The following is a 25678-nucleotide window of genomic DNA, read 5'->3' on the forward strand; positions in this document are numbered from 1 at the left end:
CTCGCATTGAGTTCAAATCCTTGATGCTTGCCTACAGGGCTGTAAATGGAACTGCGCCCTCCTACATCAACACACTACTACCTAGATACACTCCTACACGCTCTCTCAGATCGGCAAACGAAAGGAGACTAAAAATTCCTTCTTCACGGGGTCTCCGATTCCAATCATGTCTGTTCTCCGTTGTTGTCCCTGGCTGGTGGAACAACCTGCCCTCCTCCACACGACTAGCCGAGACTATCACCACTTTTAAGAAGAAGGTGAAAACCCTCTTATTCCAAAAATATTACAGACAAATTTAACACATACACATGCATACACATTTAACAAACAAATACAAAATGTATAAATACATTATAATTTTTCTTAGTCTAGCACCCAACACTCTCCGAGCATGTTCTTCAATGACAAGTCTAAGCCTTATCAGGGCTCTTAGTTTGTATACTTGATATTCTATAGAAATCGAACGAGAATTGCTGGTGTCTTCCCATTGTAAGTCGCTTTGGATAAAAGCGTCTGCCAAATAAAGTAAAGTAAAGTAAAGTAAAGAATGTTTCACAGAAAGATTGATTAAATGGGCTTAGATCTGAAGCCAGTAACCTAATAGTAATCTAATAAAAATATTGAGTTTGAATAATCTTTTTTGTGAGGAATAACAGCTAATTGCTTGCTCATTTTAAGAGGATTTTCATGTTGCATAACACACTATTGATAGTTGTTTAAAAACACTAAAGTATGATTTATGCAATTAATCAATGAAAAAAAAATCGACAGAATACTCGATTCCAAAAATATTCAATAGTTGCAGATCTACACTGGATATTTGCTTTTATTAGTCCTACATTACATTTATCTCACGTCTCTGTTAGAAATCAACTTATATTAAAAATAAAACATTGTGGTAAGATTTTTACCCATATTGCACAGTCGTAGTTACACTACTGCTTTCACAAATATTTTAACAAATTACATTTCTAAAGTACTCTTCCCAACACTGATGGAGACCTTCCCTCACCACACAAAATAGCATTAACTTGAGAAGGACCAGAAAACAAGCAAATCTAAATGCAAGTTACTAACTGTACTTGGTAATGAATTAAAGTGATTGTTATTGGTAATGAATGAAAGTGATTGTTATTGTGAAACACTGCAGCACAACACACAGTAAAATGTGTCCACTGCTTTTAACAATCACCCTTAGTGAGCAGTGGACAGCCATGACAGGCACCTGGACAGCAGTGTGTGGAGACCGTGCTTTGCTCACCTCAGTGGCACCTTGGCGGATCGGGATTAATTTCTCAGAGAGGATCTAGTTGCAGATCTAGATTCCTCAACAAGTGAAAAACATACCAAAACCATATTTTTAAAATTTATTTTCACAAAAAATCTTACAGCAAACATTTATAGAAGAAAATAAGCCGAAAACACCATGAGCATGGGAGAAGCTACCAGATTTGTGAAACTGGTATAAAGCTTCCAGAACTAATTTTACTGAGAGATTTGGTAAATCACAAACATAACATTGTTGGAATAAAATGCTTGGCCAACTTTAGATTATTCATCTTCAATTACTGATCATGTTAAATTATGGGAAAACACTTCCATGGCGCAACAAAGTTTTGGTTTGTGATAATACAATAAAGAAGCATTAAAGAACAGAACTTGTTTAAGCAAACCAAATATCAGAGTAACAAACTGTTGGTTCAATGCTAAAATAAACAGACATTGAGAGGGGGAAAAAAAAAAAAAAAAAAAGGGTAAAAGGATTTTTTTTTGCACTCAAATGCAGTCCCTGGTTCCAGCAGCTGGCTGTGTGGTGTCCTGAGTGTACTCTCCACCGCTTCAGTGTAGCACAGCTTTAAGCATGTCTTTCCGCCAAAAAAAGTTCAACGGAACTACATGACAATCCAGAAACTGCAGTTCAGTCATACTCAGGGAACAATCCTGAATCATGGACAATGGGAGGGTCTGGTGAATTCAGTGCTGGCCAGTGGCAGTCTATCAGGGCATCGTAAAGCTCCTCACTCTCCTCCATAAACACTCGGTTAGCTTCAACTACATCAAGCTCCACCGAAGGATCTTTAAGTAGAAAGAAAAAGGCCATCAGTGGTCAGAATTGCACCACAAACACATTTAATGACAACTGCTGAGGGAAATGTTACTGATCCATTTATGCTTCCTTTCGATCTAAGGCCATGTCAGACCATTCTGACTGTTTGAAAGCTGGAGCCTACATCAGCAGAGTAAGGCAAAGGACTAAGCATTAGCGAACCCTAAGTTGTGCACACACAGATCAATGTACCAATCACCTTTATATTCATATGCGCATCAGTGACCAATGAAAACTATAGAAATACAGAGTGCTGAAGTGCCTTCATACCTAGGGATACAGGTTAGGTCTAATAAATGTGTCCAAATTTGAAGTGTCTTACCCTCAAGGCCATCATCCTCCACTACCTCTTCATAACCCTGTATTATACAAATGAAGACTATTACACATTTACATGGCATGAAATGGCATGTAAAAAGAAATATCTAACAGAAAACAGACCTGGTTACTGTAGTCATACTGACTGTAGTCATAGCCTGCATAATTTCCTGCATTCTGATCATAACCCCAGTTTGCGTAGTAATTGGGGTACTGCTGGTAGTACTGGCTTTGGCTGTAAGAGTACGGCTGAGTGTACTGTCTGTTGTCTGAATAGCCTGTGCGGTTCCTGAAAGCGAATGGAGGGGAGGAAAGATACACGGGTCACAGTTACTCAACGAAAGCCACTGGTTGAAAGAAGAAAGATGTGTCACGCGTCAAGTGTTGTAGACGTACCCTTACAAAACAATGACAGGTGTTTCAGTTTCTCATGGAATACCGTCTGATACAAGCAAGTTGGACGACAAAATGAAAAAGGCTTTCATGTCTTTAAGTTGATTTCTGAAATGCACGTGTCTGAAAGAGTTTAAAGACAAAATCCTCAAAGTGCATTGCTGACGTGCACCAGGGGGGGGGGAAATCACCTGTGCTGGGCACCTCATGTTTCAAAGAGATGCAGTTTAAACATTCTCCCCAGACTCTGCACCAAACGTGAAGGAAAATAACACATTATTCTTTGGTGTGAAATTGTGTGAAATCGGTGTTAAGAACATAAGAATTTGCATACTTGTTGTCTGGAGGCCTTCCATAGGCAGCCCGGTTTAACTTGAATCTTCTTGGCTTAAACACAAACAAAAGACAAATGACTTAAACTGCTGAACCTAGTGTTTTCTGAAGACTGAACGCTGTGTATGTGTGTGTATGAGTATATAACAATGGCAAGCTTGCTGTACCGGTGTTGCCCCAGGAATTGGCTTTCCATTGACCTTTCTGATGCAGCGCTCCACTGTGGCGTCATCGGCTACCTCAACAAAACAGTACCCTGCTGCATTGCTAAAGCAAACACAAACAGCACAGATTAGCATAGTCAAACAAAACGTGCTCCGAAAATGTTATTATATGCATGAACAGAAGTGACTTGCACAAGCAAAAGCATTATAAGTAAAGTACCTGTTAACTTTGTTGCGGATGATCCTCACGCTCACCACCAGTTCACCCATGGTAGCAAAAGCACGAGAGACGAATTTCTCATCCATATAAGGCTCCAGCTGTACGACGATAGAGAAGAAAACAAGAAAAGGACAATTAAAATCACGTCATGCTGTTTTACATGATCAGATTATATGATCACATTTAATGGACACTGAAAACCAATACATTAATAAGAAACGGATTTTGTTTATACACTCTTTACACAACGTTGTGAATTAGGTCCAGCGTACCGATTCATCTTGCTTAGTGTTTTTCAAGGTTAAAGAATGACCCGCATTCCAACAAAAAAATACAGTTCGAATTCTCCCATATAACCATATTTCGTGCATATAAAACTAAATAAAAGTAAAATAAAATGTTTGGGCTGTTGTGTTTACCGACAACAGCAGCAAACTTAGTTAGCTAGCTAGCTTTAGCAATCATCTTTCATCATGCACCGCGACCAACGCGTCGTTTTCACACGTGTCGCCGGTGGGAACAACTGCAGACAGGAATGGCACTTACATTACCCATCCATAAACAAGTCATTTCGCCAACAGTAGACCTTCCGGGATAAAACAAACAGCGTGTGTTGTATTTCGATCGAAGCTTGATAGCATAACGACGGAAACTTTGAAATCCTCCGAACACGCTTTTTGTTTCCAACTGGTAGCGTCAGCAACATCGAGTAGCGCCCCCTGTCGGCGTGGATGCACATCTTCCAAAGCGGAAGCAGCGCTGGCCAGGCGGCGTATGCGGTTTTGGAACGTTTTACTGGGTGGTTTGCAGATGAATCAGTGAGTTCAAAGCATGATTAATGATATTAAAAATCACTTCAACAATTCATGATATCGCTAAAAATAAAATAAACAAAACCTTGTACGATTTACGATTAACAGTGAGCTCTGCAACATTTGATTAATGCTGTCTTAAGGTTCACATAGACCATGTAAACTGGGTCATAGCCAGATTACATGAAAAAAAACTGCAGACAGATCCAGACAAATTCTGGTTTCCTGAACTCCACCATGCACCGGCACCGTTGTACGAACGTAGGTCTCAGCCTGAATTTTTATTGGCTCTCTGCTGCACTGACATGTCTTGACAAAAACAAAACTCGGCGCGGAATTCACGTAGCCGATTGCGCACGATTTGCTGCGCAAGTGTCTACCAGCCCCACAGGTGCTAGTTCGAGGGGCGGATTCTGCTTCAGAGGGAAATAGGTGGACAGGCGTGAAATATGGCGAAGTGCCGCTTTCGCCGAGACTCGGTCGCTAATGGCGTTCGCGCTTGTGTCTAGTTTGAAAAGCCGAACTCCTCTGAAACAGTGCAGACATTTGGCGTAGGGTTAACATTAGCCCCGCTGCAGCTACATTACTTACGTTCAGGCCAGGCGCACAGGTAAGTACGAGCCACGCTAGCTGACGTTTTTGGCTAACGTGTGTCATAAGAGGTAAACTGTACTTACTTTCTACAGATTACAGCAGTAGCAGCAACTCTGCAGGGCACCGATTAAAGTGACGTCGCGATCTAACGTCGTAGTTAGCCAGCTGAGCTATCCCCAGGCAAATCCTGGTTAGCTTAGCTTATTTGTAACTTGAAGTAGAGGCACAACAACAACTAGATGTGGCTTTATTATAATACGCGATCCTGTCGTTGTCATTGTCACTGTCGCGGCCAGGCAGTGCAGGCGTTCATACATCGAGAAACATCAGAAACTTATGTAACCCAAATCGTGAATAATAAGCAAGATTTAATCACGTTGGAGTAATTGCAAGAGATCATTTAGCATGAGGCTGTTCATCTGTGAGTCTCTGTATTGGATATTGGTTGATTTAGAGACACACATGGAAATGTTCACAGAAATTGCTTTTAAAATGTACATGCCTGTACATGAATGTACAGGCATAGATCAGATGGGTCGTATGGTTTGCTGCAATGAACTGTTTTTTTCCGTCGTGCTAGAAAGCAGATGCCTGGTTTGTGCTGACACCCAGCTCCACATCTGTGAGGCCATGGCAGGCATGAACATAACCAGTGACCTCCTGCACAGGCAGATCAGGGTGAGTGACTTAACACTTCTTTGGGAATAAGATGCTAGTTTCAGGAATGTGATCTGGAAAACCTCCAATTGCATGTGGACTAGACAAATATTCATATAGATGATTGTAAAAATGTGCCATGCCATGGCTGCAGGATACTAATATAAATAAATGTACATTTTTATCAGATGCCCTTATCCACAGCGCCTTACAATCCGTAGTTACAGGGACAGTCCTGCTGCAGACACTCAGGGTTAAGCCTCTTGCTCAGGGACACGATGGTAGTAAGCAACGTTTGAACCTGGGACTTTGTGGCCTTCTGGTTAATAAGCAGGTGTGTTAGCCGCTAGGCTACTACCACCCACAACGAGAACCACTAATTCATTAAAAAGTATTGTATTTGTATATGCTATACTTGTATATGGTTATTTAGTTGTAGCTTATTTGTTCTTATCTGAAATCGGACTTACGGGGGCAGTGGTGGCCTAGCGGTTACGGAAGCGGCCCTGTAATCGGAAGCTGCCACTGAGGTGCCACTTTTCACTTTTTTTATTCCAGGATAAGAGAGCATTGGGCTTCCAGAGGCATTACCATGTAACAGACCCTTTTATCAAGAGGCTGGGACTGGAAGCTGAGCTGCAGGTAATCAGACACGGACCAACCAGGCCACGTTCGTTTGAGTGATTTATTACAGATGGAAATGAAACACTCTGTCTCGTCAGGGCCACTCTGGTTGTGTTAATTGTCTGGAATGGAATGATCGTGGCGAGTGAGTCCTGCCTTCCTTCGATTGCTTTAAAACATATTGGTCCAATGCTGTGACATTTACAAATTCACAGCTGTGAAATTAACAGAAGTGTCTGTTTTCCTGTTAGTCTTCTGGTGTCAGGTTCTGATGACCAGCATGCTATAGTATGGGATCCATTCAGACATAAGAAGCTCATTACCATGCATACTGGCCATGCAGCAAACATCTTCTCTGTGAAGGTAAAATTAAGTTTATATCACTGACAATTTCTAATATTTTTATTCATTCTTATTGTTTAAATTAGGGATGCTCATTTCAATTAATTTTCCCAATCGACATCCGCTGTTCGTTAACCGAACATTAACCATTAATTGATCAGATTAGAATATTGTCACAGTCAACATACCACCTCCAGCCCACCAGAGGGAGCAATATCAGCCAGGGAGACAGCGACCCGGAAGAGGAAGTGAGCAGAAGTGACGCACTTGCATGTCTGCAAGTCCCAAACTCGCATGTTGACAAATATTAAATTAGAATGGAATGAAAATATAACTGAAGAGTGTCTGATTAAATATGTCAACATTTTTCTTTTCAGTTTTATTTTAACGTGCGAAAAGCAGCACACAGAACATATCAAGAACAGAATCTGGATTCACACTTTTTCACGCACCTGCAGCGTTTCTGACAACAGACAACAACAAATTGATATAAATAAAAAGAATAAAATAAATAGGCCTGCACTAAATATTTTTTACTTAAATAACAAATTAAGATTACAAAACGAAAAGGTTTAGCTGCGAGGTTCTCAGCTGTGTGTCTACAGCTCAATTTACTTGCAGTTCTCATCTATGTAGTGGCAAGTTATTGTTATATAGCTTTCCGTTGTAAGTGCCATCCAGCAGTCAGTCATAAGGGCCACAAACTTTGTGCAATTGAGTTTTGTTTTAAGCGTTTTTTTTCTTCTCATCAAAACAGGCTTCAATTCTACAGGTTATAGTAGGTCTTGATGGGACATCGTAATTAGGCTTATTTACTTTCGAAACCACAGACAACGCTGATAATGTCCTGAACTGTCATTGAGCAGATTCTCTGAGTTACCTCTTCAGATCACCGTGCATCACATCTTCTCCCTGATAACACTGAGGGCAATGCACAGTGTCCTTCATTGCACAATGCTTGTGGATGTTTGCTTCGCAAGTGAAATTGGGATCATACTTGTACTACTGGTGTATTTTAATACCGCGTAGCATATTTTGCATATAACTTCATCTGCCTTTCTGTCAAAATAGTCCCACACAGTACTTGTTTTAGCTCCCTTTATTTTGCTTGCCCGGCAAAATATGTCTGAAGGCATGTGTGGTTGCACATGATAACGCCGAGTGAGATAATAAATAGCATATGTGTAGCATATTTATGCCGCAAAACTTTATACTACTACTACTAATAATAATAATAATTAAAAATATACAAACCATTTAACTGATGGTAATAATTGGTTGCTTTGGATAAGTCGCTCTGGATAAGGCCGTCTGATAAATGCTGTAAATGGTCAAAATTCATTCTTTCGGTTAACGGTTAAACGGTCAATATGAGCATCCCTATTTTAAAAAGTTATTGATTGTTACCACATGGTTTTATTATTTGTAATGGGTGACATAATCAGAAGTTGCTTTCTTCCATACTTATTTCAAAGGTTATTTGGTTTAGCTGCAATATGTGCTATGTGTTAGATTTTTCTGCTCTTCTTTTTCATGCGATTGTAAGTGTGTAATAACACAGAAATTATTCTTGAAATATAGATCATGTTGCTAATGTTTGTGTATGTATAGTTCCTGCCTCATTCTGGTGACCGCATCCTTGTTACGGGGGCTGCTGACACCAAAGTCCATGTGCACGATGTAACTGCCAAGGAGACGATCCACATGTTCTCAGATCACACTAACCGTGTCAAACGTATAGCCACGGCGCCCATGTGGCCCAGCAATTTCTGGAGCGCAGCAGAGGATGGAATTATCAGGTTTTTGTTGCTCATGTCTCATCAATAGTTCATCAATAGTTCCTCCACTCTCTCTTGCCCCCGACATGACTTCTTCTCTGACTCCTGCTTTTCTCTCAGGCAGTACGACCTGAGAGAGAGCAGCAAGCGATCAGAGGTCCTCATCGACCTGACCGAGTACTGTGGCCAGCTGGTGGAGGCCAAGTGCCTGGCAGTAAACCCACGGGACAACAACTACCTGGCTGTGGGGGCCAGTGGGCCTTTTGTCCGCCTTTATGATATCCGCATGATCCACAACCATAGGTGAGACTTGATTGATGGGAATGACGTTCATTGTTGAAAGAGGTTTACGGAACATAAGATGTACTGAGTGTACAGTTATTTTATTAACAATTCTCCCTCCTGTCACTTTTACTTGAAACCCATCTATAATTTAAATGGCCAATAAATTCTCTAACTCTCTTTTTTATCATCTCCACGATTTCTTTAAAAGGTCTTTCATTTATACTTCTATGTTTGCCTTATAGGGTCAGAGCTTTTGTAGTTGGAATATTGTATCTTCTCTAGCTAGTTCAAAACATGAATTATGAAATGAAGAAATTTAACCCTCAGGGTAATGGTTATATACAAGATGAAGAGGTGATACAGCCAGTTTCCTACCATGGAGTGTGTGGTTTACTTTTGACTTTAAAGTGACTAGAGCCTGGAGTGTTCACTAGCAACCAATATCACAGGATTTATGGGTGTCAGCCTACAGTTGTCTATTAGTGGTTCTATAAAAATAAACTAACTGTATAGATGTTCGTTATGATGTTTTTTTTTTATCTTATAAGCGTCTCTCCCCTTCAGGAAAACCATGACTCAGAAGTCCTCAGCTGTCCACACCTTCTGTGAGCCGCAGAAACCCATTCCAGATGGAGCAGGGCAATACTATGTTGCAGGTCTCTGACTTTGACTGCTGTTCCATTTTGACAACAAAATAATAATTCACTAGAGTGGTTTTATTTCAGTTGTATTCCTTTCAGGGCCATCTAAAATATGGGATTGCTGTTGTTATTTTATCACTTGAAATATGCAGCACTATCATGGGTGGAAAATAACCCTGTAGTTCAGTAAGCCTGCAGGTTAATAAGATGTGACAAACTCTTGGTCTGCCCACAGGTCACCTTCCTGTGAAAATACCGGACTACACTAACCGTCTCAGGGTGCTGGTGGCCACGTATGTCACATTCAGCCCTGATGGTACAGAGTTGCTGGTCAACATGGGGGGAGAACAGGTAACATCTATTCTTTCATTTTCTTTTCCGTTAAGCCAGTGCACCGAGCGTTCATTCTAAAGTGTATTAACTGAATTTTGTTTTGACATTTTTTAATAGCTATTTAAAATGCAGTGTATTATATTAACTTGTTAAATAATGAATATATGAACTAGACTTGGGAATTGTCAAGGACCTCACGATACGATATGTATCTTGACACATGGATCATGATGTGATTATATCTTATTTTGTGATATATTGCGATATTCTACCATTTACTGAAAATGTAAAAACAGAGCACTAATGCAAGTTGCTGTGTACAATCTGGCTGAATCATTAATACATTAATAATTCAGCCAAAACAACATAACTTTGTTAAGATTTCGTAAGATTGAAAGTAGGAAATGAAAGTGCCCAGTCAGTTTTCTAAGGCTGGTATGGTGCTTGTAGAGGACTGAGCTGAAATGTAAACAAATGTTAAAACAAATGCACTCAGACACTCCATCAGTCACTCTGTCCAAAATAAAAAATATATGTAAATAAACTAAACTCAAACATTCACTATACTTTAAAAATAAACTTGGATACAAAATGAGGCAAGTTCAGAAACTTTTGTTTTTGGGCCTATGGCTAGCTGTAGTGCTGCATTTGAAAATGCTGCTTATTCCGCTATTATTTTCACATGTGTTGGTATTATGGCAACCACTGGATCTTTCATGTTTCGCAGTTGCACTCTGCCAGGAATTGCAAGCGTTAAGCACCTCGGCGTACAGCGCCATCTACAGGTGTGGAGCTTGTAGTTCCCTGCTGACTCTCACCTTTGCTGACCTCTCTGACCAAAACGTTCAACAGCACCACCCGGTGGACTAAAATTATATACAAAATATTGATATTACTCATGCCATGTTTTACAGTTGCTCGATGACCTGCACAAATGAGATGAAATATTTTAACACAAAGGATTGATTCCTGAAAATGTCTTGATCAACCAAAAAGTCATGTTAATGTTTTGGAGCTTGCATAATTCCAGTTCTTTGAGATTTGAAGACACTGTGTAACAAATGTACTAGTGTTCATATTTTCCTCTGTCTGCAGGTGTATTTATTTGACCTGACCTTCAAACAGAGGCCATACACAGTCCTGCTGCCTAAAAAATGCCACTCTTCTTCAGGTATCAGCTTAATATGTGGGGGACTTAAAGGGACATCCGCACTTTGCAAAATTGCAGCCATGTCCATATGGTGAAGCTATTTAATTAATTCTTCCCTTAGAGGTACAGAATGGAAAGACCACCAATGGTGTCTCTAATGGAATCCACTTACCAGCAAGTCGGCTCCGATTTCCTCATCACAAGTTGTCTGCCAAGTAACCAGAAACATGTTTTTGATCCTGAAACATGCTCTGTCAGCATAGTCCTTCATTTTCATTGGATTCCCAGTATTTGTTCTACTTCTATTGAAATTATTTCTGACCCCTTTTTTTTCTTTTCTGCAGCGCCTCAAATGAACTGCCTCCTCATCTTGAGCAGATAAAGCAGCAAGCTAACGATGCATTTGCACATCAGCAGTGGACTCGGGCCATCCAGCTCTACAGCCTGGGGATACACAAGGCCAGCCACAACGCCATGCTCTACGGCAACCGGGCAGCAGCTTACATGAAGCGCAAGTGGTACGGTTTTGGAGAAAGTCTCTTTCAGTTTTGGAGAGACTCTATTTTGACAATGTCGACTGAAGTCCACTGTCCATCCCTATCCAGAAGAATTGTGTGAGTTTTGTAGCCAGATCAGACAGGTGACGGTTGAATGGCACTTGACTCGCTCGTCCAAGGCTGTGGTGCCTTCATACCTACCTGCTGTTAAAGGTTTGCCTGCTAATGCTAGTTCATCAGGGACCTTTATATGCTTCTAAATGGATTTTGAGCTCTGGTGTCCGGGTAAAGTCCAGTACCCCTTCCTCTGTTCCAATGGGGTCATTCTAATCTTTCTGCAGGACCTGTTGGAGTGAGGTTGCTTGTTTTCAACTGTAATATTTCAGCTTGTCATGTTGTTATTAGGGGCAGTGGTTGCCTAGCAGTTAAGGGAGCGGCCCCGTAATCAGAAGGTTGCCGGTTCGAATCCCGGTTTGCCACGGTGACACTGAGGTGCCACTGAGCAAAGCACAGTACCCCACACACTGCTCTCCGGGCGCCTGTCATGGCTGCTCACCAAGGGTGATGGTTAAAAGCAGAGGACGCATTTTATTGTGTCAGTGTATCACTTTCCCTGTTTCACTTTATTGATGCCTTACCAAATGATTTCTGGAGGGTGTGCAGAGGTTGGCCCACAGTGGTTCTGGATGCTTTATGTGAAGCTCCTTTTGTGCCCATGAGTTGGTGAATATTTCCTATGAAGTTCTTATAAATCTGCACTGCAGCTGGCTGTGGCTTCAGCCAGGTTACACTGCAGCCAAATCTGGATTCTCCCTTTCTCGGATGTGGAGAGAGACCTTCAGCTGTTCCACCCATTTCGGCCATATGTGCAACACACTGTTCATGTGAGCAAAAGCCAGCACGAGGACAACCTCTGACAAAGCAGCGTCTTGTCAAGTTGGATTGTGGAAGCCATCTCCTTGGATGACAACAGCAGGGGACTGGACCCACCCAAGGTGGTTAGGGCACACTCTACTGAAGCTCCACCTTACAGGTGTTTTTTTTAATGGTGTGTCAATGGGGGACATCAGTGCAGAGGCCACTTGGGCTTTGCCACATGCTTTTGTGCCTATTTATCGCTCAGAAGTGGTTTCCTCTCCGGTGGCTACTGAACTCTCAAAGCTAGTGCTTACTGCCACCTCAAGGAACTCTTTTTTTCCCTTCAACTTTTCATCTGTTTTTGTTCCACGGGGCGAGGCTTGTGTATATAATTCTTGTGCTGTATCAAGTCCACTGTAAGGGAACGCCAGGTTAACTCAGTTACCCACATAAACTACAGTGTTCATTGTCATTTTTTTTATTTATTGTATTTAATAGAAATAGAAATATAATGAATGTTTCTAAATATGTTCATGCCTCTGCAGGGATGGAGATCATTATGATGCCCTAAGGGACTGTTTGAAGGCCTTGTCCCTGAACCCTGCTCACCTCAAGGCCCACTTCCGACTGGCCCGTTGCCTTTTTGAGCTTAAATATGTGGCCGAGGCACTGGAGTGTCTTGATGACTTCAAGGGGAAGTTTCCAGAACAGGCCCACAGCAGTGCATGTGATGCTCTAGACAAGGACATTAAGGCTGCACTCTTCTCTAAAGGAGACTGCTGTAAGTTACAGAATCTGCTCACATTATCTTTTACCACCTTTCATATGAACTATTGATTATGTAAATCATGATCACAGAATTTATCATTTAATCTGCATGATAATTGGGGATGCACCGACTGCAATTTTCTAGGACATTTCAAATGTAGAATATTTTTCATGGGTGTAATTGACTGACGTATTTGCTGATACCAGTTTTCTTTCTGAGAACAGTATTCAACAATATTGTTGAAAAAAAACAGAACAAATAAATAATAACTTTAAAAAAATAAATAGATGTGGTAAGACAAGAAGCAGAATTGAATTCACAAAAAGGATGAGCTGCTCATTCCGTAATGATTAATCACCATGATTAAAACTAATGACCACTTTCTGGTTGAATTAGAATTTGGTGCTAGGGAGAGTAAGCGTGCAAGTGGTTGAATACTGTAAGTGTTCGAGAGACATTGTCCAGCTTCTGATCTAGCTGCAGACTGAACGCAGCAAGGGTGGCGCAGTGCTCAGAAACCCCTTGTTTTCTCTGGCGTGAGCACCTGAAAAGTGAACTTTTGCTGCACCATTTCGATACTACAGGAGGACTTTTAAAATCATTTTTTAATAAATAAAGAATATTTTTGTTTAGATATTAGGACACCATAGATAAATACTACTACAAAAAAATGGATGGATAAATGGAAAAAAAAATTATATTAATGTTTTTGAGCTACTCCTCGCGATTACATAATTGTAAAAAACAGGCAGAGACACAGTCATTCTTACAGTTAACACATTTCAACAGTATTGTTTGACAACTAAATATTCATATTATACGTTTAAGCAGCAATTTCAGAGTGATAGTCTTTCAAATGCTTTGCTAAATTTGTCCAGCTGCTCGCTGTTATAGCGACAACTTTAAAGCACTTCTTGCAAACAGACTTGTCCACATCTTTTGGTTTTCCCCGTTCATCTGGTTGAAATCCGACATACTTCCAGACTGTGCTCTTGCTTTTGACATTTTCTAGCAAGCTTTGTGCTACATAATTAATGGTGGGGCTGCTTTTACCCACATTGGGTCCTCCAGGGAACCAGATGCCTGTTGAAATTGTTTGTCTGTTAGAAATTTCCAGCCGATGCAAAACTGGAATTTAATTATTGATACCAGTGTTAAATTATATCAAAATCAATACTGCATTTTTGGACCAATTAGTATCTAAGAATATTTTTTTACAACATTAATGCACAGTCACCTGTGGGTCTGTGCATGGCTGTGTGCAGGGGATCATAAATAAGTGATCTGTTTGATTGACCCATTTCGGTCCCTTGCCGATTGATCGGTGCATCCCTAACGACAGTGTTAGCATCCTATGTCTGCACAAAGAGTATCTCACAAATGCATTTTTCTTAAACTCAGCGGATGACAAGAAAGGCAATAGCTCAATCCGTTTTCACAACTTCAACCGAAAGGAATCTTTGCCTGAAGATGAGCTGGTCCTGAGGGAGAGAAGCTTGGACTACAAGCACCGCTACTGTGGCCACTGTAACACCACCACTGATATTAAAGAGGCCAACTTCTTTGGCAGGTCAGTGTGTTTGCTTGCTTTTCTGTCAGTGCCTCCCTGCTGAGTCACTGTCTTGGTCTGGTTCTGTATAATGAAATTATAGTAAATTTACCTTCTGTAGCATTGTATGTAATTATTTCAAGTCTAAATCAATATTATTCTATTACTTTTTCAGTGAGAATTCCTGCTAGTGTATAATTTGTACAAATAGCACAGGATTGTAAAATATATACTTTTCATGTGTTCAGTACTAAACTATTGTCCTGCAATTGTTTGTTTCAACAGTTTAAAATCACATATTATTTATTTGAGCTCATCCGTGATTAAATCAGATCTACAGGACCTTTGCCTTTTAAATCTGCAGGGCCTTTGCCCTTGAGGACCATGAGTGGTCACACCAATATGGCAAATCTACCCCTTAACCAGTGCCTCCAGCAGTAATGAACTGAACTGATCAGCAACTCATCAAGCCCTTTTACAAACTGTTGAAACATTCAAGCAGGAGTCCATTGGACAATGACAATTACACCACCTGAATTTCACAAAGCAAATAGGTAAGCTCCTCCCATTGGATAATTAGTGCATGGATGTTTCAGTTCACAACAAGATAATTTACCTTAACTTCAGGGAGTAGATTCTCAGTTCTTAAACAGGTATGTTGGAAGAAACAGATGTTAATCATTTTCAGAAATTATTGGCATGCATCAAACAAAGAAAACATCTAAGGAGATTGCCGAAACTATTAAAATTGGATTAAGAACTGTCTAACACTTTAATGTAAACTGGAAGGATAGTGGGGAATCATCACCTTCACAGATGGAATGTGGTTAAAAAATATATTGAGTGATCATCATGATCATCGATCACTGAAACATTTGGTGAAATCTAATCGTAAAAAGTTCTCATGGCTATATTCAACAGTGACAGTATGAGCAACATGAAGAGAACTCAACTGTTGTGTATCTGTATCACTGGTCCGTCAGACTAATCAGATAAAAGGATTACATTTGCTAGGCAGCATAAAGATTGAACTGTGGATCAATGGAAGATGGTCATGTGGTTGGATGAGTCCAGATTGACCCTGATTCAGGGTAATGGTGCATGAAGGGGCAGTGGTGGCCTAGTGGTTAAGGAAGCGGCCCCGTAATCAGAAGGTTGCTGAATCCCAAACCGCCAAGTTGCCACTGAGGTGCCACTGAGCAAAGCACCGTCCCCACACACTGCTCCCCGGGCGCCTGTCATGGCTGCCCACTGCTCATGGGTTAAAAGCAGAGGACACATTTTGTTGTGTCACCATGTGCTGAAGTGTTTCACAATGACAATCACTTCACTTTAACAAAGTGATTCAGTCATCATGCCCAGTTCCTACTGTACAAATCGAGGTTCATCACATTCTCTTACCAGAGACAATGAGGTCAGCTGACTACCTGAAGCTACTGAATATGACCAGGTTGTTCCAGTGAATTTTTTATTCCCTGGTGGGATGGGCATATTCCAATATGACAATGCATTAGGTACATGAGGTGAAAGTGAAAGCTCGCTTGAAAAAGTTCAGGGATCATGAGACTGGGCACCACAGAGTGCAGGTTGAGAAGAATTGGAGCAGCGGTCTAACTGTCCCATCATCTCTATGTGATCTTGGTGAAAAATGAATGCAACTGTGTATGGATATAAATGTTGTGACATTGCAGAATCTCATTGAAATGATAAGATAAGATGATCCTTTATTAGTCCCACAAGTGGAAAATTGACATTGTCACGGCAGGAAGTGGACAGTACAAGATAAGAGCAGCAAAAGACAATAGCACAGACACTGTCGACTGTATAATATAAAAGTTCACTGTACAAATAAGCAAATTAATAGTCCTAGAATAGTAAAATAAAACAGTGAACATGAGTTGTAAAAATAAATAAATATATGTAAATATATATAAGATATATCTGTAAGATGTACAGAGTGTAAGAAAAGTGGAGATGGTGGACATTTAAGGCATTTGGACTGGATGTGTGTACAGCCTGACAGCGGTTGGCAGGAAAGACCTTCTGAATCTCTCCATCCCACATCGTGGGTGTCACAAATTGTCCTGCATGGGGTGGGAGATGTTGTCCAGCAGGGATGATAGCTTAGTCACTCTCCACCTCCACTGGGTCCAGAGGGTATCCTAGAACAGAGTCTTCCGGATCAGCTTGTTCAGTCTCTTCCTGACCCCAGCAGAGATGCTACCTCCCAAGCAGACCACACCATAAATGATGGCTGAGGCCACCACAGAGTCATAAAAGGTCTTCAAGAGTGGGTCCTTCACCCCAAAAGACATGAGCCTCCACAGCAGGTACAACCTGCTCTGCCCTTTCCTGTAGAGGGCATCAGAGTTGTTAGTCCAGTCCAGTTTATTGTTCAGATGAACACCAAGGTACAGCCTTAATGTCCAATGCCACAGCGAATGCCTGCTGTAATCAAGGCTAAGGCGATCTAAATAAATATTCAAGTTTTTTTTTTTCATTAAGACAGGCATGCTGTGTGGAATGTGGGAGGGCTTCTTCGACATACCATCTGAGGACCAATTGATAAAGCCCAGATTAACCACAGCACTGTCTGCTGTGCTTCCCCCACCTGCAGAGTGAGATGTATCCAATCAGCAGTCCATTTTTCTGCTGTCTGTTCATATGCCCCTCCTCCCCAACAGTAAAGGACAGTATATAGTGAGCGGCTCAGACGACGGCTCATTCTTCATCTGGGAGAAAGAGACCACCAACCTGGTGCGGATCCTGCAGGGTGACGAGTCTATAGTCAACTGCCTCCAGCCCCACCCCAGTTACTGTTTCCTGGCCACCAGTGGCATTGACCCTGTTGTGCGCCTCTGGAACCCCAGGCCTGAGGTATGTCTAACCAATGTGTGATTGAACAATGATATTAACATTTGTGTATGCAATGATAGACATATTTATGAAGTTGTTCCTGGATGACGAGGCTCTTTTAGCTGCAAAAATTGTTGAATCTTAAACTGGCCCTCCTTTTATGGCAGTCTAGTACACTATGGATGATATTTAAGCTGGCACTACATGTTCCTCGGAATTTACATGAAACCTAGCTAAAACAAGAATGGGTTTTAATCATAATTTAATCATGTGAGGGCTGCTGTTTATTCAGGCACCTCCCATTTTTAATTTTCTCTAGAAAATTATGATGAAAAAAGTTGTGTTCTGGGTGAGAACTGGGGTCAAGATATAAATAGCCACCTGACACCTTTGACCTTACACTTAGCATGTAGTGCTGCGCTTAGTGTCTGTTCAAAAACAGTGCCCTTTTTTCTGTGTGTTTTAATATAATTCTAAAGAAGAAATTATATGTATTAGCCAGGTATCTGGAATTTAGCTGCTGATTACCATTTCTTTGGTTTTATATATAAATTATGATATGCTAAGCTAAAGACTCAACAAAGCACATTTTGTATTTTTAAATAGAATAAAAATTTTATATACACATATTTATTCCACAATTTATCATCTTCATCTTCGTTTATGTGGTTAATTCCAGACAGAGCTGGAGAATGGGCGGGTGGTGGAGGACATGGATGGAGCGGCTCAGGCCAACCAGCGGCGCATGAATGCTGACCCCCTGGAGGTCATGCTGCTGAACATGGGATACCGCATCAGTGGTCTGGGCAGCCGGGGGCCCGAGGGCTCGGACGAAGAGGACAATTCTGAGGGACAAGTGCAGTGTCGGCCCAGCTAGGATTGCAAATTCTCTAGCTTCCATCAGCTCCCCACCCCATCAGCACTCACTCTGAGGCAAGGCACCCACCAGCTATGACTCCACCCCCTGCAGTAAATTCCCTGTGTGTGGGGGGGGGCGAATAAAAAATATTAATAATAACATAAGCACTGATGTTTTTTTTACCTCAGTGTTTTGTGTTTGCTTTTTTTTTTGCCTGCTTCTCTTCCCCACTCCAAACTGAGAGCGTAACGAAGTCCTGCATTCAGCACTATGCACCAAGCCCACCCTTCACCCCTTGAAAAGAGACTTGCGAGGTTTCACCTCTGCAACCCTCCATCTCGGATGACTGGAACCAAGCACATGTGGATAAAAATTTTCATCTGGAGAGTTTTGCACTTGATACACAATGTAAAACACTTTTATCCAGACATCAGGTCGAAGCTTTGTTCTAGTCACAGCTTCTTCTTCTCTGTAAATTGGGTGAAGGTGACCGGAACTTGTAGCTTTCTTTTATTGTTTTGTCGTGGTACTTTGCATTTTGCAAATATTTTTCTGCAAAAACCTGATAGGTTCCGTTTTTTTTTTTTTTTGTGTTTTTTTTTTAATAATTGTAAGGTTTGGCCACGCAGCTGCTTTTGTTTTAACTTCCAAACACTTGAGGTGGGAGTATGTTGAATGCAAGAAGTCATCTTATTTTGTTACGGACTGAAGTGTTATCTAGGAGTGATCTTGTGTCTGGGTTGGGGGAGTCACAGTAAATTTGTCCAACACACTGCAGTGTGGCATAAAACTGTTGCATCAGCAAGTGTGTGTAATTGGGTGAACTTACTAGGAGTCATTCTGTGTCCAGATTGTGTTATGTTGTTTTTCTAAAGAGTTGGTGAAAAGACATTTGTGTGTGTGTGTGTGTGTGTGTGTGTGTGTGTGTGTGTGTGTATTTACATACACACTATAAGATATATCACAGATATGGCTGCAGCAACATGACTTGAGAGCACTTTCCGTTTGCTGGTTCGGGTAATTTATTGTCTTCTTTCACTTTTTTTCTGCCTCCAGGCGCTTTGCGCTGTAACTGTCCTACAATATGTTTGCGTGATGACTACACAGTCATTCAGGATGTAGGTCGCTTCTATTCAGAGTGGGGCTGTAGGTTCCTGAAGTGTTGCTGCAAAGAGAATGACTGAATTGTACTGAACACTAGGCTTCCATCTGTATTCCACTGGTAAGATTATATTTTTATTATTAATGTTTTTGAGATCTTCATTCAAATTTGCTGCAAGAGAAGAATAAAATGGATGAACATTGTTGAAGACTGCTGTTTATTTGTCATGCTGGATGATATACATTTGCAATGCTACATGTGAACATTTAAAAAGCAAAAAGAACAGGCAGCACAGCATTGTCCTCTTTCCTTTTGCATGCCCTTGCTTCTCTCACATGTTCTTGCTTTGGGCTGATGGAAGATTGTGGTTACCCCCCAAAATTCCCCTGGCTCCAGCATGATGAACTCGCTGTGTCCATATGGCCCTAAGTTCATTTTTCACCGCCTCTATTTTTGCTGAATAGTTTGTTTTCCAGCATGTGTGTGATCCATCACCTGTCATGCTTAGCCAGAGGGTGAGGAGAGGAAAGTGGCTACCCAGACCGTCCCAAAGCCATCTGGCCCACATGCCTAATGATGATGTGAGCCAGAGAGAGACTTGCATATAGGTTACATATATGTGGTTAAAAATGGGGTGTGTGTGGGGAAAAGAGGTTAAGTTCATTACCGTGTTGGTGACTAAGACATGTAAATGTCACCTTTATCCTTTACCCCCCCTTTTACACCTCCTGTTCCCAATCTTTTACTTCCTCTCCCGCTGCGGCCTGTGGACTGGCGTTCTGCCCGGAGACTCCACCTGTGCTCCACTTTTAGTTGGTTGGACCACCTGGAGCTCAGCCAGATAGAGTGGAGCACCAGTCATGATGAAGGTACCTGCATGGTGCTCCAGAACAGAAGCAGGCCAGGAGGGGGGGGATGGGAACACAGCATGGCCCTTGCACTCAAACATCACTGGTAACGGAATGTGAACCATGAAAAACATGCAAATTATATTTTTCATTAAAACATTTTCATAACATTTTGAGCTATACATTTAATTCAAATTTCTTTATTCATATCTTCTTACTCTTTGGTCTTACCTAAGCTTTAATGACACTATTCAGCACGATGCTGATACTTAAACGAGTGTCCCAAAACCAATGACTGCAAAATTTAACTATTATACACTGCTCAAAAAATAAAGGGACACACAAAAATAAAGACCGCCTGGTTTCAGTGTGAACCTGCTTTCATCTCTGAAGAGCACAGGGCGCCAGTGGTGATTTTGTCAATCTTGGTGTTTTCAGGCAAATGCCAAGCATGCTGCACGGTGTTTGACTGAAAGCACAACCCCCACCTGTGGACATCAAGTTCTCATGGAGTCTCCTTCTGACCGTTTGATCAGACAGACACATTTGTGGCCTGCTGGAGGGCTCTGGCAGTGCTCCTCCTGTTCCTTCTTGTTACCTGTTGTCTATTCCATTTGCACAACAGCATGTGAAAGTCATTGTCAGTCCATTTGATTTCACAGACCTGTGATTGACTTGGAGTTACATTATGTTGTTTAAGAGTTCCCTTTATTTTTTTTTGAGCAGGGTTTTATCAAGGTTTTTAAATCTTGGTCTCACCAAAAGGCATCTGAATAACTTTTTTTAATATATATCATTACCCACCATTTAGGCGTTACCCTAAACACTAACTTTCATAAAGTAAAATTTAATTTGTTCACAGTAGAGGTCCAAGGGGACCAATTGGCTGTTATTAATGACACACAAAATGTCCTCAAAGTGAGGTGGTATTTTTATGCAGTCCTGTGGGATCATGTACCACTAACATAAGGTAGCTAGCTGATTTCAGAAGCTCCATGCAAGATCTCCTTTACACAAGCTTTACAAAGTGAAAACATGCTTTTCAAGCATGTCACAACCTCTGTTCCTCTCATAAAATGAAGCAAGACCAGGAACGAGTCCAGCTCACGCTGCTTTAAATCTGCAATGATAATCCTAGATCATTAATGACCACATGAGCCTTAATATGATGGGTTTACCTGAGGTGCTAGAAGGAAAAGGGCCATGCAGTCATCAGATTAAATTAACTGCACTTTGCAGGGGAAATAGGGGAAACATCAGCAGCATAAAAAATGAGGATACAATATGTTAATATTAATATTAGATTAAGCGTGGTTGATGGATGGGTGTGTAGTCCCTACATTCTCTACACCTTATGAATCAGGGAGAGGTGGTGAGTGAAACCACAGCCTCTCTGAATTCAAATTCCCCTGGGAACTTTCTCTTGGAACTGGTTGGAGAGCACTGGGCAAACCCAGGGCAGCAGGACATGCTACAGGGATTGTTTCTTCCTGCTCTGGATTGTCCAGTATGGAGCTGAAGCTGTTGCCACTATAACCCTGGTCTGGACTAAAACCATTCAAAGAATGATTCATGTTTAGTATGCTTTCACTTTAAAGAGACCATACTCAGTCCACTAGATGTGGTCTAAAATGTGGACAAAAAGAAAAGAAACTCGGGTCACACTGTGAATTCATATGAAACAGACTGCTTCTGGGCTTCGTCCTTTTTGAATAATGCTTCCTCTGGAGCTCTGGAGTAAACGCTTTGTATTCAGAATGCACAAGTTCGGCAAACCATAATGTGGACTAAAAGAAAGGCAAGCTGGGACTATGTCTTGAGAAGGATCTTAGTTTTCACTAGTGTTCACACATATGTAGAAAATGATGACTAATTGATCTGATTTTGTCACTACTGAATGTAATGCGCTCTGAATAAGGGTTGATAATAAAATATAAATGGTTTAATTTGATTTGACAAACAGGATGCTCCCATGTTCATGTCGACATTTTGAAAGCCTCACCTTCACTCCTCCAAACATTTCTCTTGTTACTGTGGGCACACAACTGGGTCTCATCTGACCAGAATAAAAGTCTTATCTATAGCACCCTCTCAGTAATAATGTATAACTTACAGTGACGCTGATAGAAATAGTTTAAGTTGTGGCATCACAACCCAATATCTTCAGTAATAATCATTATAGCCTGTAAAAAAATAAACAGTTCATATTTCAAATCTCTGACCTCAATAGTATTTATTTATATATAATAAAAATCTGCTCATCCTGTGGTTAGTATACATCAGGCATTTATTTAGCATATTATTTCACCATGTTCATATTATATTTAGCCTTAAAACCATAATATAAGAATGCTAACTTTTTTTTACCGAAAACCTCCAAATATGTGAAATCCGCGTGTTCTGGAGATCTGCGCTGCTCGAAGCAGCGCGGAAATCCGCGTGTTCTGGAGATCTGCGCTGCTCGGAGCAGCGCGGAAATCCGCGTGTTCTGGAGATCTGCGCCTGCGCATTTTGACGGGCGCCTGCTGTACCAGGACGCACCAAATACGTCAACCGCTGTCAAATTGTGATGGCGGATATCCCTGGAGTGGACGCCATGAAGAATTTCCACGGAGGCTTCGAGAAAATTGACCGGGAACTGAGCCGATATCCCTACTGCATCGTTTGGACGCCCATCCCCGTGCTGTCGTGAGTTGGCGCGTTTGCTGTGCAGTGATGTCATTACCAAAAAAAAGGGGCAGCAAGGAAACGCAGTGGCTGACTTTCAGTAACACCACCCACCCACACACACACACTCACGCACGCACACACACTCGCACGCATACACACACACGCATACACATGCGCGCACGCCTACGCATACACGCACAGTATTTCATTTCGGATAAAGCGCTCGCCTTTCTCATCTGTGCTACGCTGCGCTTCTGGTTACGTCGCCTTCCTCTCCATGGTCATGCATTACTTCATTTCATCGTCACGACTTTTACAATTTTATCAACCTGAGTGGCTTGAACGTGTAATAAAGCACCGCGATTTTTGGAAGAAATGAGTTGCTATTCCCCATTCTTCTTTACATACTGCGCTGAATATGGTGATTGTAAATGCACTTTTATTCAGTCAATGAGCTGAGCTGTTTCATCATGTGTTGTACAGTAACGAAATGGCTATAATTATCCTGAACTTGATTAAATATATTTAATGAAATCGATTGTTCTTGCATTGACTGCAATGATCTCCTTTTTTGTTTCGTGGCTAATGAGTTTGTGTGTGTGTGTGTGTGTGTGTGTAGGTGGCTCCTGCCTTTCATTGGTCACATGGGCATTTGTACATCAACGGGGGTGATCAGGGATTTTGCTGGACCGTATTTTGTGTCTGTAAGTTTGTGGACTGCACCAGAACATACTCTGATATGTTATGAAGGAATTTCAAACTAAATTAAATTAAAATTTTGTTCTGTTCTGTCACTTGCACTTTCTCTCATCAAATGAAAATGTTTCTTCTACCCCAGGAGGACAATATGGCATTTGGACGACCCACAAAGTATGACCATTCTCTTAGCAGATCTTAAATGCCATTCACTTTTGTTTTGGGTGTTACCGGTGTCATTATGAGAATTATAATGACCATTGTGCACAGGTACTGGAAACTGGATGTTAATAAGGTGTTCACCAGTAATGCCAACACTTGGGACAAGGCAGTGCATGATGCTTCGGAGGAATACAAAAACAGAATGGTAAAAAAAAAAAAAGCATGTTGTGAAACTAAGATTTATAGTCATTCTCTCAGCTGTTATCTTAGGTTGAGATGTTGCATTTGGCTTTTTGCAGCCTTTATAATAATATTACTAATATATTTTATTTGTACCACAGTTTACACTTGAAGTCTCAGTACTACTCTAGAAACATCTCAAAGTTAGATACAGAAATGTAAAAACCATGTAATGTACACCCATTAATCATTGTCTAGAAACCAAATTTAAAGTAAATGTATGTTCTTGTTTTAATTATATTTCCCTGACAGCACAACCTCTGCTGTGATAACTGTCACTCTCATGTGGCCATGGCCCTGAACCTAATGCGATATGACAACAGCTCCTCCTGGAATATGGTCAATCTCTGCCTGTTCACCCTCATCTACAGCAAGCACGTCAGGTAAGAGCTTCCCTAAACGTCAATTTTAATCAGAGTCTCTCATCCCTGTTTTATTTTTTTTTCCTTCCAAGATTGATCGCAAGCAATAACATGTTAACATTGAAAAAAAAAATTCACAAAAAATTTGAAAATCACAATTTAGTGTCCTTATTCTTCCTGATATGACATGCAGAGTGAGTGAAATTCTGCTGAGGAATTGCATTCATTGTGTTACTTTATAGCTAATTTGCTACACCATGCTGTCCTTAAATGTGAGTAATCAGAGTAGACCCATGTGATCCATCTTCACGTGTCATCACACAGCGGGAGTTCCAGGTTGTGGTAGAGGACGACGTGCAGACATAAGGACACGCTAGCAGGGGTGTGGGTGACCTGTGTTGTGCCAGGAGGGATGTTATTTCCCCTCACAGAGGTTATAGGGTTTAAGGAGCTCCATCCATCCTGTTTGTGTCCTTATATGTCTGCAGTGTTGCTTTTTTTTTTTTAAATAGTGGGGTGTGGTACACTCCCTACATCCTTTCATGTTTGTCTCTCTGTCCCCTTAATCTCTGTTCTCACTCTGTCTCAGCTTTGTTGCATTCCTGAAGACTTGGCTGCCCTTCCTCATGCTGTGTGGGGTGGTAGTTACCATCTCCCTGGCTTTCAACATGCAGTAATGGAACAGGGTGCGAGAGACGAGAAGTCCATTTGCATGATGTAAGAACACAACGACAGGAAAAAATGCCCCAATGCTTCCACCTTCTTTCCTATTTGCTGGAGGACCTCATTGTTGCATTTAAAGCTGCTGAGAGATCAAGACTCTTGCTTAAACCTTCCAGTCTCCAAAACAGGTTCATCAGGTTCAGAGTGGCTGTTTCTGTTCTTCGCCTCAGACTGAGACAAAGCCAGTCGTCCCTGTATTTCAGCAGTCGGTGTTCTCTGTGAAATGTATGTAGGAATACCTGCTTTTCCCAGGGACGTCACCAATAAAATCACAAATTAATAACCACTTTACACTTGAAGGATTAAAGAATGATTTACAGGGATTTTTATATAAATGAAATTATATCTTTTATCCATGTTTTTTTTATTTCATTACATGAATGGTAGTAAAGTGTATGAGAGCATAAGTACATTATCCACATATTGTAAATATTGACAAATACAATTCTTTTTCATGTTCAGTAATTCAGATTGTCAATAAAATCTCCAACTATTTTTTTTTATTTCCTGTTCGTGTTAATAATTTGCTTCAATGTGTGTGAATGAATGAAGGGTTCTGTAGTGCTCCTTTAAGGGGAAAAGCCCCTGGAGATTTGTCGCCCCTGCCCGTTATATTCGCCCGTCGATGCGATTTCACGTTTCATAAGAGCCTCCATCCTTCGATCGTGCTACGCATGTTTTACTCATTTTCCTCTGAAAAGGCGATTTTAATGAACATGAACAGCAAGACGGGAAA

The 25678-nt window shown here is 41.1% G+C and overlaps 3 protein-coding genes across 11 annotated transcripts; 2 read left to right on the plus strand and 1 right to left on the minus strand.

Annotated features, from left to right (window-relative positions):
• Positions 1-1353: 1353 nt before the first annotated feature.
• Positions 1354-4239, minus strand: LOC114790822 (tRNA selenocysteine 1-associated protein 1-like). The gene is made up of 7 exons (XM_028981199.1): positions 4082-4239; positions 3536-3633; positions 3319-3418; positions 3153-3205; positions 2549-2714; positions 2430-2466; positions 1354-2076 (listed from the first exon to the last, which is right to left on the minus strand). Exons 1-7 carry the CDS (start codon positions 4103-4105, stop codon positions 1919-1921), a joined length of 636 nt encoding a protein of 211 aa, XP_028837032.1. The 5' UTR covers positions 4106-4239; the 3' UTR covers positions 1354-1918.
• Positions 4240-4273: 34 nt separating this feature from the next.
• On the plus strand, positions 4274-19444 carry wdtc1 (WD and tetratricopeptide repeats 1). Of its 9 annotated transcripts, none has more exons than XM_028981696.1 (16): positions 4274-4353; positions 5522-5619; positions 6157-6240; positions 6321-6367; positions 6474-6585; positions 8176-8363; positions 8463-8645; positions 9192-9283; positions 9504-9619; positions 10697-10772; positions 10873-10966; positions 11096-11269; positions 12652-12887; positions 14277-14445; positions 17109-17301; positions 17960-18157. In XM_028981696.1, the coding sequence occupies exons 2-16, from the start codon at positions 5572-5574 to the stop codon at positions 18155-18157; spliced, it is 2010 nt and encodes a 669-aa protein (XP_028837529.1). In that variant the 5' UTR covers positions 4274-4353; positions 5522-5571. The 9 variants fall into 9 exon arrangements, 7 of the variants coding, with proteins under 7 accessions (XP_028837529.1, XP_028837530.1, XP_028837533.1 ...); XM_028981697.1 differs by lacking the exon at positions 4274-4353 and adding an exon at positions 4511-4608; XR_003749918.1 differs by lacking the exons at positions 4274-4353; positions 17960-18157 and adding exons at positions 4702-4957; positions 14710-14978 and having other exon boundaries at positions 16930-17251.
• Positions 19445-22591: 3147 nt separating this feature from the next.
• Positions 22592-25445, plus strand: tmem222a (transmembrane protein 222a). Its single transcript, XM_028980717.1, has 6 exons — positions 22592-22777; positions 23379-23463; positions 23598-23629; positions 23726-23822; positions 24110-24240; positions 24809-25445. The coding sequence occupies exons 1-6, from the start codon at positions 22659-22661 to the stop codon at positions 24894-24896; spliced, it is 552 nt and encodes a 183-aa protein (XP_028836550.1). The 5' UTR covers positions 22592-22658; the 3' UTR covers positions 24897-25445.
• The last annotated feature ends 233 nt before the right edge of the window (positions 25446-25678 follow it).

The sequence above is a fragment of the Denticeps clupeoides genome, chromosome 5 (genome assembly GCF_900700375.1).
Source record: "Denticeps clupeoides chromosome 5, fDenClu1.1, whole genome shotgun sequence".
Classification (NCBI taxonomy): domain Eukaryota; kingdom Metazoa; phylum Chordata; class Actinopteri; order Clupeiformes; family Denticipitidae; genus Denticeps; species Denticeps clupeoides.